At 45.2% G+C, this 14,362-nt stretch overlaps 2 protein-coding genes across 3 annotated transcripts in view; both read right to left on the bottom strand.

The window, feature by feature from the left end:
* The window catches only part of KCTD5 (potassium channel tetramerization domain containing 5), a 35,555-nt gene extending 33,529 nt beyond the window's left edge, over window positions 1-2,026 (bottom strand). The window contains exon 1 of the mRNA XM_014072128.2: window positions 1,693-2,026. Within this exon, the coding sequence (XP_013927603.1) occupies window positions 1,693-1,962 (270 nt within the window). The 5' untranslated portion in view covers window positions 1,963-2,026. The remainder of the gene's footprint in view (window positions 1-1,692) is intronic.
* An 8,568-nt stretch (window positions 2,027-10,594) lies between these two features.
* PDPK1 (3-phosphoinositide dependent protein kinase 1) overlaps window positions 10,595-14,362 on the bottom strand; it is a 60,631-nt gene continuing 56,863 nt past the window's right edge. For both annotated transcript variants that reach the window (XM_087728988.1, XM_087728989.1), the window contains exons 13-14: window positions 13,671-13,823; window positions 10,595-13,280 (exon numbers count right to left, since the gene is read on the bottom strand). In XM_087728988.1, the coding sequence (XP_087585114.1) occupies window positions 13,173-13,280; window positions 13,671-13,823 (261 nt within the window). In that variant the 3' untranslated portion in view covers window positions 10,595-13,172. The remainder of the gene's footprint in view (window positions 13,281-13,670; window positions 13,824-14,362) is intronic.

The raw sequence follows: 14,362 nt of genomic DNA, 5'->3' as shown, positions 1-14,362 counted from the left end.
AGTGTGCCGCGGCACAGTGGTTGAAAAACACTGATCTAGAGCACAAAGCCAGCTGGGTGACCTAGGCCTAGTTATTAGCCCTGGGAAGGAGGCAATGGTACACCACTTCCATAAAATCTTGCCAAAAAAACTGCAGGGACTCTTAGAATCAGATGTGACTTAATGGAAGAAGAAAGAAGAAGCATCACATGAAGAAAAATGTTGACAAAGACCCATCCATGCAAACAATAAAAGAGTTCTAATAATTAAAATATACCATATTTATGGATCTGCTAAGCCAGGTCAAGTTCCCATCTCAATGTTGTCAGGAACCAGGCAAAACATGGGAAAGAGAACGGATAATATTCCACAAGCAGGTGCATCAACAGAGAAGGCTTAAGTGTTCCACTGACTAGAGAGAGAGTAAGGTGGTGACAGGCAGCAGGGAAAAGACTGAACTGCTTAATTTCTAGCATGCACCTGTCTTGTTCAAAAGGGAAAAGTGACTGGCTTGTAAGAAGCTGCAGCATGGGGAGCAGAAGAGAAACACAGATTGAATGAGAACCAAAGAACAATTACAAAGAATGCATTGAGGGGCCTTGGTTCATCAAAGTCCAACAGATCATCTGTGCTGCTGCTGCACAAAACCTACCTACATGTGCTGTAACAAGGAGTACCTCACCTGTGAGCAGCATAGGTTTGAATCTGGGCAACAAAATATCTAACTACGAATCCGGTTCAGCTGTCCCCATAAAAGGAGCAACGAAGAACACATTTAATAGTTTCCACCTCTCCAGAATCACAGGGGCAGAGCCTTTGAGCCAAGGGTCCTTTTTATATTTGCTATCCGATGCTGCAGAGGAAAGAAGAAAGCATTGGGCAGGAGAAAGCTTCCCAATGGCTGTGTAAGGTAGCTGGCAGCTGTGACCAATAGGGGAGAGGAAGGCTTCCCTAAATCTGCTTTCCTCTCTGCATCCTTTAGGCTCTGTTCCACCGGATTACACTCCATCTAAGAACAAGGAGAGGAGCCTAGATTTAAAAGTTTAGATTCAACACCCTTGACCCGTGGGGGCTGAAAATTGTCCTGAAGAATCTCCGAGGACAGCAGAGGACCTTTCCCCAAAGGTTTACAGATAGTAGACCACTCTTGACTCAACTTTGCTCGGATGGGTTTGGATTGCAACCTCTCTAGAGAGGAGACACCCAACGCCCAGCGGCTCAGCCTGAAAGTGCGGCTGGAAGTTGTAAAGTTTCCCTCGGACTAGGAAACTTTAAGGAGGCCGTTGGCAGAGCTTTGCCGCAGAAGTGGCGGCGGCATTTTCGCAGGCGGCTTTCCTTCCGCCAGCGGCATGTGTGGCTGCTGCCAAGTCCTTAAAGCTCGTCCCTTGGGCTATTTTACGGCCAGGGACGCTCCCTAAACGGAGCTTCGGTCTTGGGGGAGCTTCCCCTCCAGGTGAGGCTGGAGAGGAGAGAGGAGAAAATGGGAAAGGAAAACTTCGTGGCGGCCTATCAAACGCGCCGTGAAGACCAGAGCGGAGCTTTCCTGATTAAACGAGGCCGGTCTCTGAGACAGGCAGGGACCTCCAGGGCCTCCCGGGAAAGCACCCAGGCCCGGCCCTGCCCTGCCCATTCCCGCCCGGCGCCCGCCTCAGCCCTCGTCCCGAGCCGGCCAGGGAGGGAAAGCCGCGCTGGGGGGCCTGGGCCGGGGCCCACCTTGTCGGAGTCGAGGTCGGGGTCGGCCTGGCAGAGGCGGAAGAGGAAGCTCTTGGGGTCCCTGCAGAGCGTCTGCCGGGTGGTGAGGAAACAGGTGCCGCCCACGTTCAGCCGGACCCACTTCCCGGGCAACGCCGCGGGAGGCCCGCCGCTCGACGGGGCGGCGGCCCTGGAGGGGCTGCAGCGGCGGAAGGGCGTCGAGGGAGGCCGGCCCAGGCTCAGCCCGCCCGCCGGCGACGCCGGGAGCTCGCAGGCACTGTCCGTCGCCATCCTGGCCCGGCGCCGGAAGGTCCTCCGCGAAAGGCGTCCCGCCGAGCCAGCCGCGCCCCCGACAGCGCAGAGCCCGACGGAGGAAGGGGCGGGACGGGCGCTCCCTCGCTTCCGGTCCCGCTGGAAAGGCGGGTCTTCCGTCCACCTCCAAGTCCCGTCTTCTGGCCTCAGGCGAAGGAAGTGGGGGTGGAGCTGCTCTCGCTGGAGCCCAAAATAGCAATGGGGGTGAGGGCAGAGTGCGCTGAGTTGTAAAGGATCTGGCAGGTGTCATCTCGCGACCACATCTCTCAAAAATCCTGCAGCCCGGGGGATCTACCTGAGGACTGGCAAAGAGCTGATGTGGTTCCCATCTTCAAAGGGGGGGGGGTGGAATCCGAGAAATGACAGACTAATCAGCCTAACATCAATTTCTGGGAAGATACTGGAAATGATAATGAAAAAACAGATCTGCCAACATGTAGAAAGGATTAAAGTAATAACTAGCAGCCAGCATGGGTTTGTTAAAAACAGATCATGCCAAATAAATTTTATTTAGTTCTTCAACATAGTGACTAAATTAGTAGACCAGCAAAATACTGTGGACATAATATACTTAAGACTTCAGTATTCGGCAAAGTAGACCACAACCTACTTCTTGGTAAGCTAGAAAAGAGTGGGATAGCAAAACCACCAGATGGATTCGTAACTGGCTAACAAACCCTACTCAACGAGTAGTCCTTAACGGGTCTACATGGAGGGAAATAAGCAGTAGGGTACCACACGATTCTGTCTGTAATGGCTCCTCTCCTAACTTGAGAAAGTAAAAACTCTTGAAACGGATTATTTGAAAAGGAACCTTTAATCAAGCAGGATGGAAACCATTAGAAGCAAAGCAGCATCTGAAAACCTTTAGGCCATGTAAATGGGATTAATCTGATAATGACCCCTCCCCTTTGTCCGAATGCAGATTCTGACCAATACAGAAGTGTGAAGATGCTTCCTTAACTCTTCTCCCTGGGAGTCAATAAAGCACACGTTCCCATTGCTTTCTAGTTAGACATCAAAGTTATATACCCCACATGGCTACCATAAACATCCCTCGGGAGTGGGGCGGCATACAAATTAAATAAACATTCAACATTCAAACATTCCAGAGGTGACAGGAAACCGGTTGTAAAGTTGTAAAACTCAATTGTTTCAGATGTAGCTAATGATTTAACTCAGAGGCTCCCCTCCTCCCAATTGAATGGCAGTATCACTTTTAGGGATCTGACATGCTGCCGTTCTTTAGAAAAAGGAGAGATTCACCTGTGAAAAAATAGGAAAAGAAATTGCATCATAGTATTTTAACAAAGTTTGTCAGGGTATTGGGAGTGATTTTTTTTCAATAGGGCAGGGGCCCTAACGTGGTGTTTCTCTACCCATTCATTTTGGGCTGAAGGTAAATGCTTCCAAGCAACTAAGTATTAGGTTTTCCCCCTGTGGGTCCTAGAGTCTAGGATTTCCTTAATTTCAAAATGTTGTTCGCCTTCTATCATGATAGGAACAGGAGGTGTAGGTGCATGCGGTCTGAGTTGTGAGATTACTTCTCGTTTGAGTAAACTAATGTGAAACACTGGGTGGACTTTCCTGAGTGTCTTTGGCAGGAGTAATTCCACTGTTACTGGGTTGATAACTTTGGTGATCGGGAAAGGTCCGATTAAATGTGGCCCTAATTTCTTTGCTGGTTGCAACGACTTCAGGAATTTTGTCGATAGGTATACTCTATCTCCAACATGGAAGGGTTTGGGATCTACTCTTTTTTTGTCAGCTTGAGTTTTGAAAGCCTCTCTAGCTTCCTGTAACGCTAATCTAACCACTGGCCATGTGTTTCGTAGGTTGTCTATCGATTCTTTTAGTGAGGGTAGTTCAGGCATGGGGTTGAAATCCTGGCCTGTTGCTACTCTAAAAGGGGTGAGCCCAGTGTTTGAGTGCACAACATTATTGAAGGCCACTTCTGCAAAGGGTTAGATCAACCCAGTTGTCCTGTTGAAAATTAATAAAACATCTTAGGTATTGTTCTAGAACCATGTTCTGATTTTTAGTTTGACCATTGATGCACAGATGGTGACTGGAGCTCAGGCCTTCGGTGGTGCTCAGTAAGTTTAAGAATGCCCCCCCAAATTTTGAGGCAAATTGGACCCCTCTGTCGGAGATTATTCTCTGTGGGGCTCCATGAAGGCGATAAATGTGTAACTTGGCTAGACTTTTGGCAGTTGGGATCTTTTGGCGCGGTATAAAATGTGTCTGTTTTGAAAACAAGTCTTGTTACGACCCAAATGACAGTATTCCCTGCGCTTTCTGGTAGTTCGACAATAAAATCCATAGCTATCTTCTTCCAGGGTGCTGAGGGTTCGGCTACCTTCTGTAACAGTCCTGGCATTTTGCCTTGGTGTCTTTTGGCTGCCGCACAAATTGGACAGCTGGCTACATAGCTCTGTATGTCCTTTTTTAGTGATGGCCACCAAAATTGCCTTTTAATTAGATGTAAAGTTTTTACAAAACCAAAGTGCCCTGCTAGTTTGGAGTTGTGGCACCTTTCCATTAAGTACAGTCTTTGGCTGGCTGGAACATACAACTTCCCTCCCACCCAAGCTAGGTTATCTTTCAGCTGTCTTTGTGGCTCAAAAACCATTCATCAGTGGTTAAAGCTTGTTTAAAAGTTTGGGTGGTGTCGTCCTCCAGAGTGTCTTGTTTTCTCTGGGATCTGGTGGTTACTCTAGCAGCTAGTTGATTGTCTTGTATCATGGGTTTGATTATGTTTGGCTTCATACTATTGTATTGCGGTTTCCTGGATAGTGCATCTATCTATCTATCTATCTATCTATCTATCTATCTATCTATCTATCTATCTATCTATCTATTTATTTATTTATTTATTTATTATTAAAATTTATATGCTGCCCAATCCCGAAGGACTCCGGGCTGCTTACAAAAAAGAAAAGGAAGAAAAAAAAATAAGGAAAGGAACAGATTTAAAATCACAACACATGCATTTGTTCTAATGGGGCTGGACCTCAACAATGAGGTCAACAGCCCCAGGCCTGCCGGAATAGCCAGGTTTTAACAGCTTTCTTGCCAGGAAATTCTCCCCCCCCCTGCCCCCGGAGATATCTGAGCGTAAATTCAAACCTTTTAAAGTACTGAGCCCATCATACTTGTTTTGGAGAGAGTTTTCTTGGGGTCTTTAGGGCTTCTAAATGTTTATGATCCGTCCAGACTTCAAAAGGGATCTTACTCCCCTCTAGGAAATGTCTCCAGGTTAAAAGAGTCCATCGAACTGCATAAGCCTCTTTCTCCCAAATGGTCCACCTTTGCTCAGATTCATTCAATTTTTTGGATGTGTAAGTGCATGGTTGTAATTGGTCTTCATTTTTCTGAAGTAAGACGGCTTCTATCACCACATCGCTAGCATCTGCTTGTATGACAAACAGTTTCTCTGTGTCCGGGTGCTTTAGGATCAGTTCTGCCAAAAACAGCCTTTTAGTTTTTCAAATACCGCTTGGCATTCCATTGTCCAGTTCAAAGGCTGCTTCGGTTTCGGGTTTCCCTCCCCCTTCGTTTTTAAGAGCTTGGTGATGGGGAGAGCAATTTGGGCAAAAGCGGGGATAAACTGCCAATAAAAGTTTGCAAATCCCAGGAAGCTTTGCAACTGTTTGCATGTTCTGGGTGGTTCCCAGTCAAGTACCGATTGTACTTTCGAAGGATCCATTTCTATGCCCTGGTGTGAAATGCGGTATCCTAAGTAATCAATTTTTTCTTGGTGGAATTCGCATTTGGAGAGTTTAGCATAAAGTTTTGCAGAGCGAAATTTGTTCAGAACCACCCGGACTAGTTTTACATGTTGTGCCTTGGTCTCAGAATATAATAAAACGTCATCAATATAGACTATGCAGCCCTTATATAGATGCTCCCGCAACACTTCGTTTATTAATTGCAGGGGCCCCTTGTAGTCCAAATGGTAGCACTTTGGATTGATAGCATCCAAGAGGGGTGTTAAATGCCGTTTTCCATTCATCTCCTTCCTTAATCCTGATACGGTAGTAAGCCTCCCTTAAATCCAGCTTTGAAAAAAATCCTCCTTTGGCTAGGTGTGCTAGCATATTCTTCATGAGTGGGAGAGGATACACATTTGCCATACTGATTGAATTTAAATTTCTAAAATCAACACATAAGCATTTGGAGCCATCTTTTTTCTCTCTAAACAACACTGGGGCTGCAACTTTTGGTCGGACTGGTTCAATGAAACCCCTTGCTAGGTTTTTTTCAAGGAATGCCCTCAATTCTTCCAGCTGCCTTGGAGACATGCTATACATCTTGGGTTTAGGGAGTTTGGCTCCGGGTAGGATTTCTATCGTACAATCAGTGGAGCGGTGCGGTGGAAGCTCATCAGATGCTTTTTGCTAAAAACCTTAGCCAAGTCCTTATATTTTTTGGGTATGCCCTGGGTTGGCATAGTGTAAGCAGGCATTGCTGTTTCTAGGTGCTCTGCCCCCTCAGTTTCTCTGTCTGGATTCTCAGCAAAAGTCAAGTGCATCTACACTCTTATGGTGCCTTGCTTCCAATTAATTTTGGGGTTCCATTTTTTTCAGCCATGCAAGACCCAGAACTAGTGGCCACTCCATGCCAGGAGCCACTATAAATGTAAGCATTTCCTTGTGGTTTCTGATGCCTATCTGTAGAGGGTCAGTGGCAAATGAAGCTGGCTCCCCCCCCTGCTATTGACCCATCTAGTTGGCAAAAAGCTATGGGGCTTTTCAGTTTCCTTACATTAATCCTCAACTTCCTTACCAGGTTTGGGCTGATGAAACAGCGGGTGCATCCCGAGTCCACTAAAGCTGAGATTTTCATCCCCCTTTCCCAGTTGGGAATAAATAGTCTCAGGGGCAAGGTAAGCGGTTTAATTGGTTTGCTTACCAGTGGTTCATCCTCCGATCACTTGCAGATGAGTATGGTTCCTCCTGCTGCGAACCTGGGGTTTCCTCCTCAGAGAAGGGAGGGGGTGGGAATTCTACGGTCTCCCTTCTCCTCAGGGCCATCTCCTTTCCGCGCTGGCCAGGTTTTGTAGGTTTTCCCCTCAATGGGTGATCTGGTTTCCTAGCTAGTGCCTGAGAACGGCATTCTGCAGCTCGGTGCCCCTCTTTTCCACACTTGAAACAGACTAAGGATTTTGGAAAAGGTGTCGTTTGCAATTTAAAAGGTTCTTGTTTCCATTGGGGTGGGGATTTCTTCCACATTCGTCCTGCCCGATACTGATTTCTGGCCATGTTGATCTCTGCCTCTTCAGCAATAAGATATCACTCATGTAGATGGGTTGGGGCACCTCGGGCCACACAAGCATTGTAGAGTTCATCACTCAGCCCATCCTTGAACCAGTCTACCAGGATATCGTCTGGCCAGTTCACATGACGTCAGGTCTCGGAATTCTTCGGTATACTCTGCCACTGGCCGGCGTCCCTGCTTTACAACTTCAATGCGGTTGCGTGCTTTGCGGTCTGCGAGGGGGTCCTCAAACCGTCATCGCAGGGCCATCATGAACCAATCAAAGTCCCGCAGTTCTGGTGCATGCACCAACTGGGGGGAAGGGTTTTCTGGGTTCCTAGCTGTTGCTGCTGTACCACCAGCTTGATCAGCAGGGACCATAGGGGGGTTAGTTCCCCTGGTGTCACCCCCATTTGCCTCCCTGCCAACCCTTCTCGGTTGCCAGTCTGGCTCCCACCGGATGTTGAGATTTTCCAAAATTTCCATCACCAATTGGGTTACATGCCTCTTCAATTACCTTCACCAAAAATGGAAGGTTGTAGAAATACCTAGGAAGGATCCAGTCTGCACATAATTAAAATCATCCCAGAGAGCAACTTTCCATTTCCTTGGAATAACAGGCTGAAAAAACACCCAGAATACCTGGCAAGACAGCTGCCCAGTCACTACAGAAGACCCAGCCAAGGTCAAGTTCTGACCAAAGTGATAATGACTTTGCTAACAAAATGTCAAGCAATGGGGTAACAATGACCAGAAGATGAAACAATGGGGTGGATTCTACCCAGAAGAAACTGGTCACCAAGAAAAGGGATACCAGAGAGCAACTAGCAGTAAAAAAGAAGAAATAAATACATTTCATTTCTCACCGCTATAGAGTTGGCCTGAACCTGGGCAGGTACCTTTGTTCAAACTCAGTCTCCATACTTAGTATCACTTTTTTACCTTCATCTTCTTGAAGTCCTCAGAAAACCTAATAGCCAAATGGTAATCAGCCAACAGAGATAATCCACTTGGGACGAACTTCATCAAGTCTCAGGTTATCATCTGACTTGCCTGCAAGAATTGGGAAATCTACAAGTGCCCGTAGGAAACCTGATGGATCCATTAGACTTCTGGACAGACCAACTCAATGGTCCTGGCCTTGTGGTTTGAATCAGGTGACAGTCAATGAAGCTAGAACAGGAAGTGATCTATCTACAACAAAGAGCAAATGGTAATATACCCACAGTGAGATCACACATTCAGAGGCAAAACTGAGGTCTAACCTGTGATGGAAACCGAGATAACTTGTGACAGACCCATCATTGCCATCACTGATGCCATGAACTGTAGTCCTTAATAGAATTACATTACGTGGCTAGAAGTAAGCAATGGGGTACCCCAAGATTCTGTCTTAGGCCCTCTACTCTTCAATACCTTCATAAATGATTTAGAGGGAATAGAAGGAAAACTCATCAAATTTGCAGACATGAAGTTTGCAGAAATAGCCAACACACCAGAAGATAGGCTCAAGTTCAAAACGGCTCTTGAAAGACTTGAACACTGGGCCCTATCTAACAGAATGAAATTCAATGGTGAGAAGAGGCAAGGAAATCAAATAGGTTTAGGCAAGAGGTTTAAGGTTTTTAAGGTTTAGGTTATATTTAGACAAGAAAAACCAAATGTCTATTCCGTGCATATGTCCTAAAACTAGATAAAGAGAACACAGTTAAACAGGTGAGTCAAAACCTGTTTATTTGAAGACATAAGACTACGCATATCTGTGTGACAAAAGTATGTGAACCTCTAAGATTATCCATTCATTTGAGGAGGAAGAGTCAGGTAATTCAGTCAATGGGATGATAATCAGGTGTGAGTATGAGAGATCCTGTCTTCTTTCTGGGTATTCATTATCAAAGTCTGATTTTTGGAACAAAAGAAGCCAGCATATCATGACTTGTACAAAGATTTTTGAGGATATCTGAAAAAGTTGAGCTCACCGAGCTGGAAAAGGTGACAAAACTATTTCTGAAGAGTTTGGACTCTGCCAATACACTGTCAGGCAGATGATGTGCAGAGGAAATTCAACACAATTATCTTCACCAAGCGGTTGACCAAGATCACACCAAGAACCAGGGGAATAATTCTTCCAAGAGATCTCAAAGAAGCCCAGGATATTGTCTAGTGAACTAAAAGCCTTCTCTTGCATTGGCAAATGTCAGTGTTTGTGGGATCACCACAGGAGAACATTGAACACGGTGTGTATCGCAGGATTGCATGGAGAAAGCCACTCCTCCCCATGAAGGCGACTGCTGGCTCTGTACAAATTGAGAGAGACCAGGTAAGCCAGAAAACGCCTGAAAGGATCCTGTGGATGGATGAGACCAAAATAGAACTTTTAGGCTAGAATAAAATTGTCACGTTTTGGGGAAAGGCAAACCCTGCATTCCAGCATGAGGACCTTATCACATTATGTGAAACATGGCAGGATCATGGTTTGGTTCTGCTTTGCTGACTAGGATGACTTCCACCATTGATGGAACTATGAATCCTGAATCATGTTCCCAAATTCTACAGGTAAAGCCAGGACGTATGCTTGTAAACTGAAGCTCAAGAGAAAATGGATCATTCAGCAAGACAACGATCCAAAACACACAAGTTATGACTAAAGGATGGATAAAGCAGAAGAAAACGAATGCTTTGGAATAGCCAAGTCAAAGTCCTGACTTTAATCCCATAGAAGTGTTGGGGAAGGATCACAACATCCCTGAATCGAAGCTGTTCAGCCAGGAGGAAAGGGGTAAAATTTCTCCCAGGAGATGTGCAGGACTGGTCACCTATTAAAGGTAGTCCTTAAGTTATGACCATTTGTTCAATGATCTTTCAAAGCTGTGCCACATTAAACAATAGGTATTGTACTTACAAGTTCTCAAAGGTTCTGGTCATTGCAGCACTCATGTCACATGACTATCTGGGTGCCAGTCTCACAATTACATCACAGTGATTCACAGTCACACTTTGCAATTTCTGACATTTCCTGCTGGCTTTTAGACATCGGAAGTTGCAATCAGATGAGGCCCTTGCTTAACTGTCTGTGTAGGTTTTGTTTAATGACAGCAACCAGGAGTGCTGAAGTTGCCATTGCTAAGAGCCATGGTCATGGGGACATTGCACACTTAGCGGCAGAGTTCCATTTCCCATTGTCATTGTAATCTGAGGACTATCTGAACAGTATTGGAAATGCCATTATTGCTGCCTAAAAGGTTCTCTTTAGGAAATAACACACGTTATTGTATGCAAAGGTTCATATACTTCGCCACAACAAATATGTAGCTTTGGTTCATTTTCCTTAAGAAATCAATGAACAAGTATATTGCTTTTTACTAATTTGTTTAATTGGGTTCTCAACTAGTTTTAGGATTTATATGGAAAACAGATCACGTTTTAGGTCATATTTATGCAGAAACATTGAAAATCCAGAAGAATTTACAAACTTTTAAGCAACACTGTACAGTTGTAAATGTTTTGTACATTTGGAATAAAATAAAGTTTACTTTTTTTACTTCTTTGAAACAAAATTGCTATTCATTTTTGAAGAGATTATCGGACAGTGGGAAAGTTCAGTTCTTTCCTGGATTCACAACAACCTAATAGGGACCAGCTGCAGGACTGGTCAGGCCTTTTACTATGATGTCCCATAGCCTGGCGGAATCTGGAGGTAGGGAGTCACTTTGAACATGTTCCACAGTAGGAACTGATCATCCAACCTTTTCTCTCCTCATGCTCTTCAGGACTAATGCAGCTCAGCACCTCTGTGCTATTCAGTAAAATAGACTGGACTTATTCCTGGCTTCTATGCTGCCCAAATGCCTCTTCTTTAAATGAATCAACTTCTATTAAACCATGCAACTTTTAAAGTAGCTGTGCTATTTTGCCCCTCAGTCATGTGCACAAAATTGGGAGGGGGAGGGGGGAGAGCGCCACGACATTTTTATTAAAAGGAGACAAATGCTGTGCTTACATGAGGACCAAATCCCACCTTCTACATAATTTTTGAAGTAAGGCCAGCATTAATTCCCATAAATTCCCTTCACCCATTTATAGGACTGTCAACACTTGCATTTTGTTTCAAATTTGTTCCAAAGTGGTACAGTAATGAACTGAATTCTACCCTAAACCTGCCCAATTCCCCAGGACATTTCTGATTTCTTCATTGATTGAAATAAAGAAATGAAAATTATCAGCAATGTGCAAATCCAGTTTGAGCGCTAACTCCCCAACCCCACCCTCATTCCATCATACAATACAATAACACAAAGGAAACTCAACCTTTTGCTCCCTAAATCCCTACCTGGTTTAGGGTTTTGGTAGGATCTCGTTCAGGCTATGTGTATCTGACTGTTTGCCCACCCGCCGGAGGGGGGAGGGTGCAGGGAGAGTAAAATAAAGGCTTTTCTCATTGCCCAAAGTCCTCCTACAGTAGAACAGCCCCAAACCCAGAATGTCCTGACGTTGCCATGGCCAACCTCCACGTGGGCTCCTGCCAGAAGAGGCCACTTCTGTGCTGCACAAGAAATATCCCTTTGAACAGAGGCATCAACATCTTCATCTGTTGGATTGGGAAAAGCCATATCGGCCATTGCTTGCTAATTTCCTATTCTCCGCATGTAAAGGAGACAGGAATAGAAATGGGGGTGGTGAGACAGTCCAGATCCAACCCTGCACAAAGGGAAGGATTCTTGGGGTGAGGAAACAACACCTCGCCTCTATTTCAAGAAATGTTTGAGCGTGACAGTTTAATTGGAAAAAGACAAAAGAACAATATGAAACATATGATAGATATGACTCAAGTACCATACATTTTTCCCCTCCTCTGTATCAACATTTTTACATGAACACAACAATTAGTCCAATTAATAGAGGGGCTTAAATATATTTAAATCATGTAAAATATTTTCAAAGTTGCTAAAAGGTACAATGCTTGGCCAATGAACAATACAGGAATATTTGTACACCTCATTATACAAAGAGACAACAAATCAAATCAGTCGTACAACAGCATTTTGTTTGGCCTTCCTGCCACACAAAAGGCAACCCTTTGCCCTGCCAGACCTTGGAAAGAAAACCGTTTGCTCCCTCTTCTGAAAAAGTGAAGAGTCTATTCATGACGTCAATATGATTTTGTCCTAACTAGTTCACCTTTAGTATTAGTTAAAATCATGCTGGTAACTTTTTATGCTCAGTTAAACATGTAAATGCATCAAATTAAAATTCCATGTTTTAAAAATGTCTGATACTAGAATGCCAGAATTTCAAGGATCACGTTCATCATTCCTCTCACTTTCTATATGTGCCGGAGTGCATCTTGAAGGCAGATAGGCTGGCAGGCATTAGAAGTACCATCCTTGGAGATCCTGCAACTGGACACGACCTGGAGAATTTTGTGGGTTTACACCCAGAGTGATGGCAAGTGCTGGATACCAAAGAACCAACGGTTAGTTAGAAAGGAAAGTGATGGCAGCAGCATCAAGGGTGGCAACTTCTCACGAAGAGAGATTCCTAAGCTCCCCAAAACACAGTTGCATGATAAATCAGAAGATCACAGTAATAATCCAGGCCCGACATGATCTGGGCCTGGCTACCTTAACTGGTCTAGGGCAAAGCCAGCAATGCAAACTCCACTTGTTTGCAGCAGAAGCCAACATAATCAGTTTCAGCAGAATGTGAGTGTGGGGGTGGGGGTGTAGAAGCTCCACCAGAAGCACAAAAGCAAGCAAAGCAACCCTGAATTCCACTGGCTGGGCTTTTCCTCCTCCTCCTCCTCCTCCTCCTCCTCAGAAGAGGTAGTTCGGCCCTGGAGCTGGAGGTGAGCCGGGCGTGGAAGAGTCCTCCGTCTGGGGGCACGTGGCACTCTAGCAGCAAAGGAGTGAGATGGGCACTGAGGGGCAGTCTCATTTCGCAGCATTCTGGTGATATCTGTGTCGCCAAACCTCTTGTATCTTTTTGCACCACTTATGAGCATTCCCACTTGGGTCCATCAGGTAGTACGTCCTGTTAGGCTGTAAGTAAAGAAGATTTAGCGCCTGCTCATTTCATCAGCCAGTTAATATAGTGCCAGCAGCAGGTTTGGCTGTAGGCATAAGAATTCTGTGCCAGTTTCTGCCCAATGGGGCTTCCCCTCTACATACCATCCAGTGTCCTACGGCAAATGCACAGGACTGCTCCTATTTTCTGCTGCCACTAAGAGGAAATGGCTGCAGACGCCAAGCTCAGAGTTGCTGGCATTTGGGCCTATTTTGTTTCCCAATTAGGGATTTCTTGCAGCTCCTGTTCTCAAAATAGGCTAAATAGCCCGCCTCCCCCGCTTTAAAATCACTTGGATGAACATCCCAGCACATAATTTGCAATTAATGAAAACTCCACTTGAACTGTCTGGGTAGGTCACTTACTGTGTGGACAAAAAAGGTCTTGAAGTTCTTTGCTTCTGGTCGGAGTTCGAGTGACCAAGGAATCTCCCCTTTCAGGACTTTGTTGACAGGATCAACATAGTATAGGTGTGGCCCTTCCGTGAGCAGCAGCTGTCGCCGACGGGCAAACAGCCCCTGTGGAGAAGCACATGGCACCCAGAGCCCATTAAAGGCTTTAAAACTTGATCAGTACATACAATTCCATGGGATGCTGTTTGGGATCTTATCTTCTAGCTGCAGAAAATAAAGGCCTCACAAAAAGCTATTGTTATGCCACTAGTATAACAAATTCCCTAAGTCAGAAACTGAAACAATTCAATGCTTTCCAAAAAGCAGAGCTGAACATTAAAGCTGGATTTAGACTTGTCTGCAACTGTTACATTGCGAAGGGGCTGATGTTGTAAGCACAGGTTGCAGATGGTTGTAGACAGCCCAATGCACACACCTCCCAAATCTCAACTATAAGTTGTGTGATGTGCCTCCCGGATGCTGTTTGGTTGATCCCACTTCCTGCTGGGCACATTGTTGTTTGAGTATCTCTATCCATAAAATTAACATTCACAGAAGTATAAATGCAACAGCCAGGCAACCGTCTCCGAATGAGAACACGGACATTCCTTGATGTGCACTGACACAGAAGTCTCGATTGCCTTGCCAGAGCTCCTGTCTCACAG

The sequence above is a fragment of the Thamnophis sirtalis genome, unplaced genomic scaffold (assembly GCF_051295495.1).
Source record: "Thamnophis sirtalis isolate CommonGarterSnake01/CBP01778 unplaced genomic scaffold, rThaSir2_p1.2 scaffold_14, whole genome shotgun sequence".
Lineage (NCBI taxonomy): Eukaryota > Metazoa > Chordata > Lepidosauria > Squamata > Natricidae > Thamnophis > Thamnophis sirtalis.
Note: the sequence above shows the minus strand (reverse complement) of the source record. Positions and strands in the feature narration are given on the sequence as shown.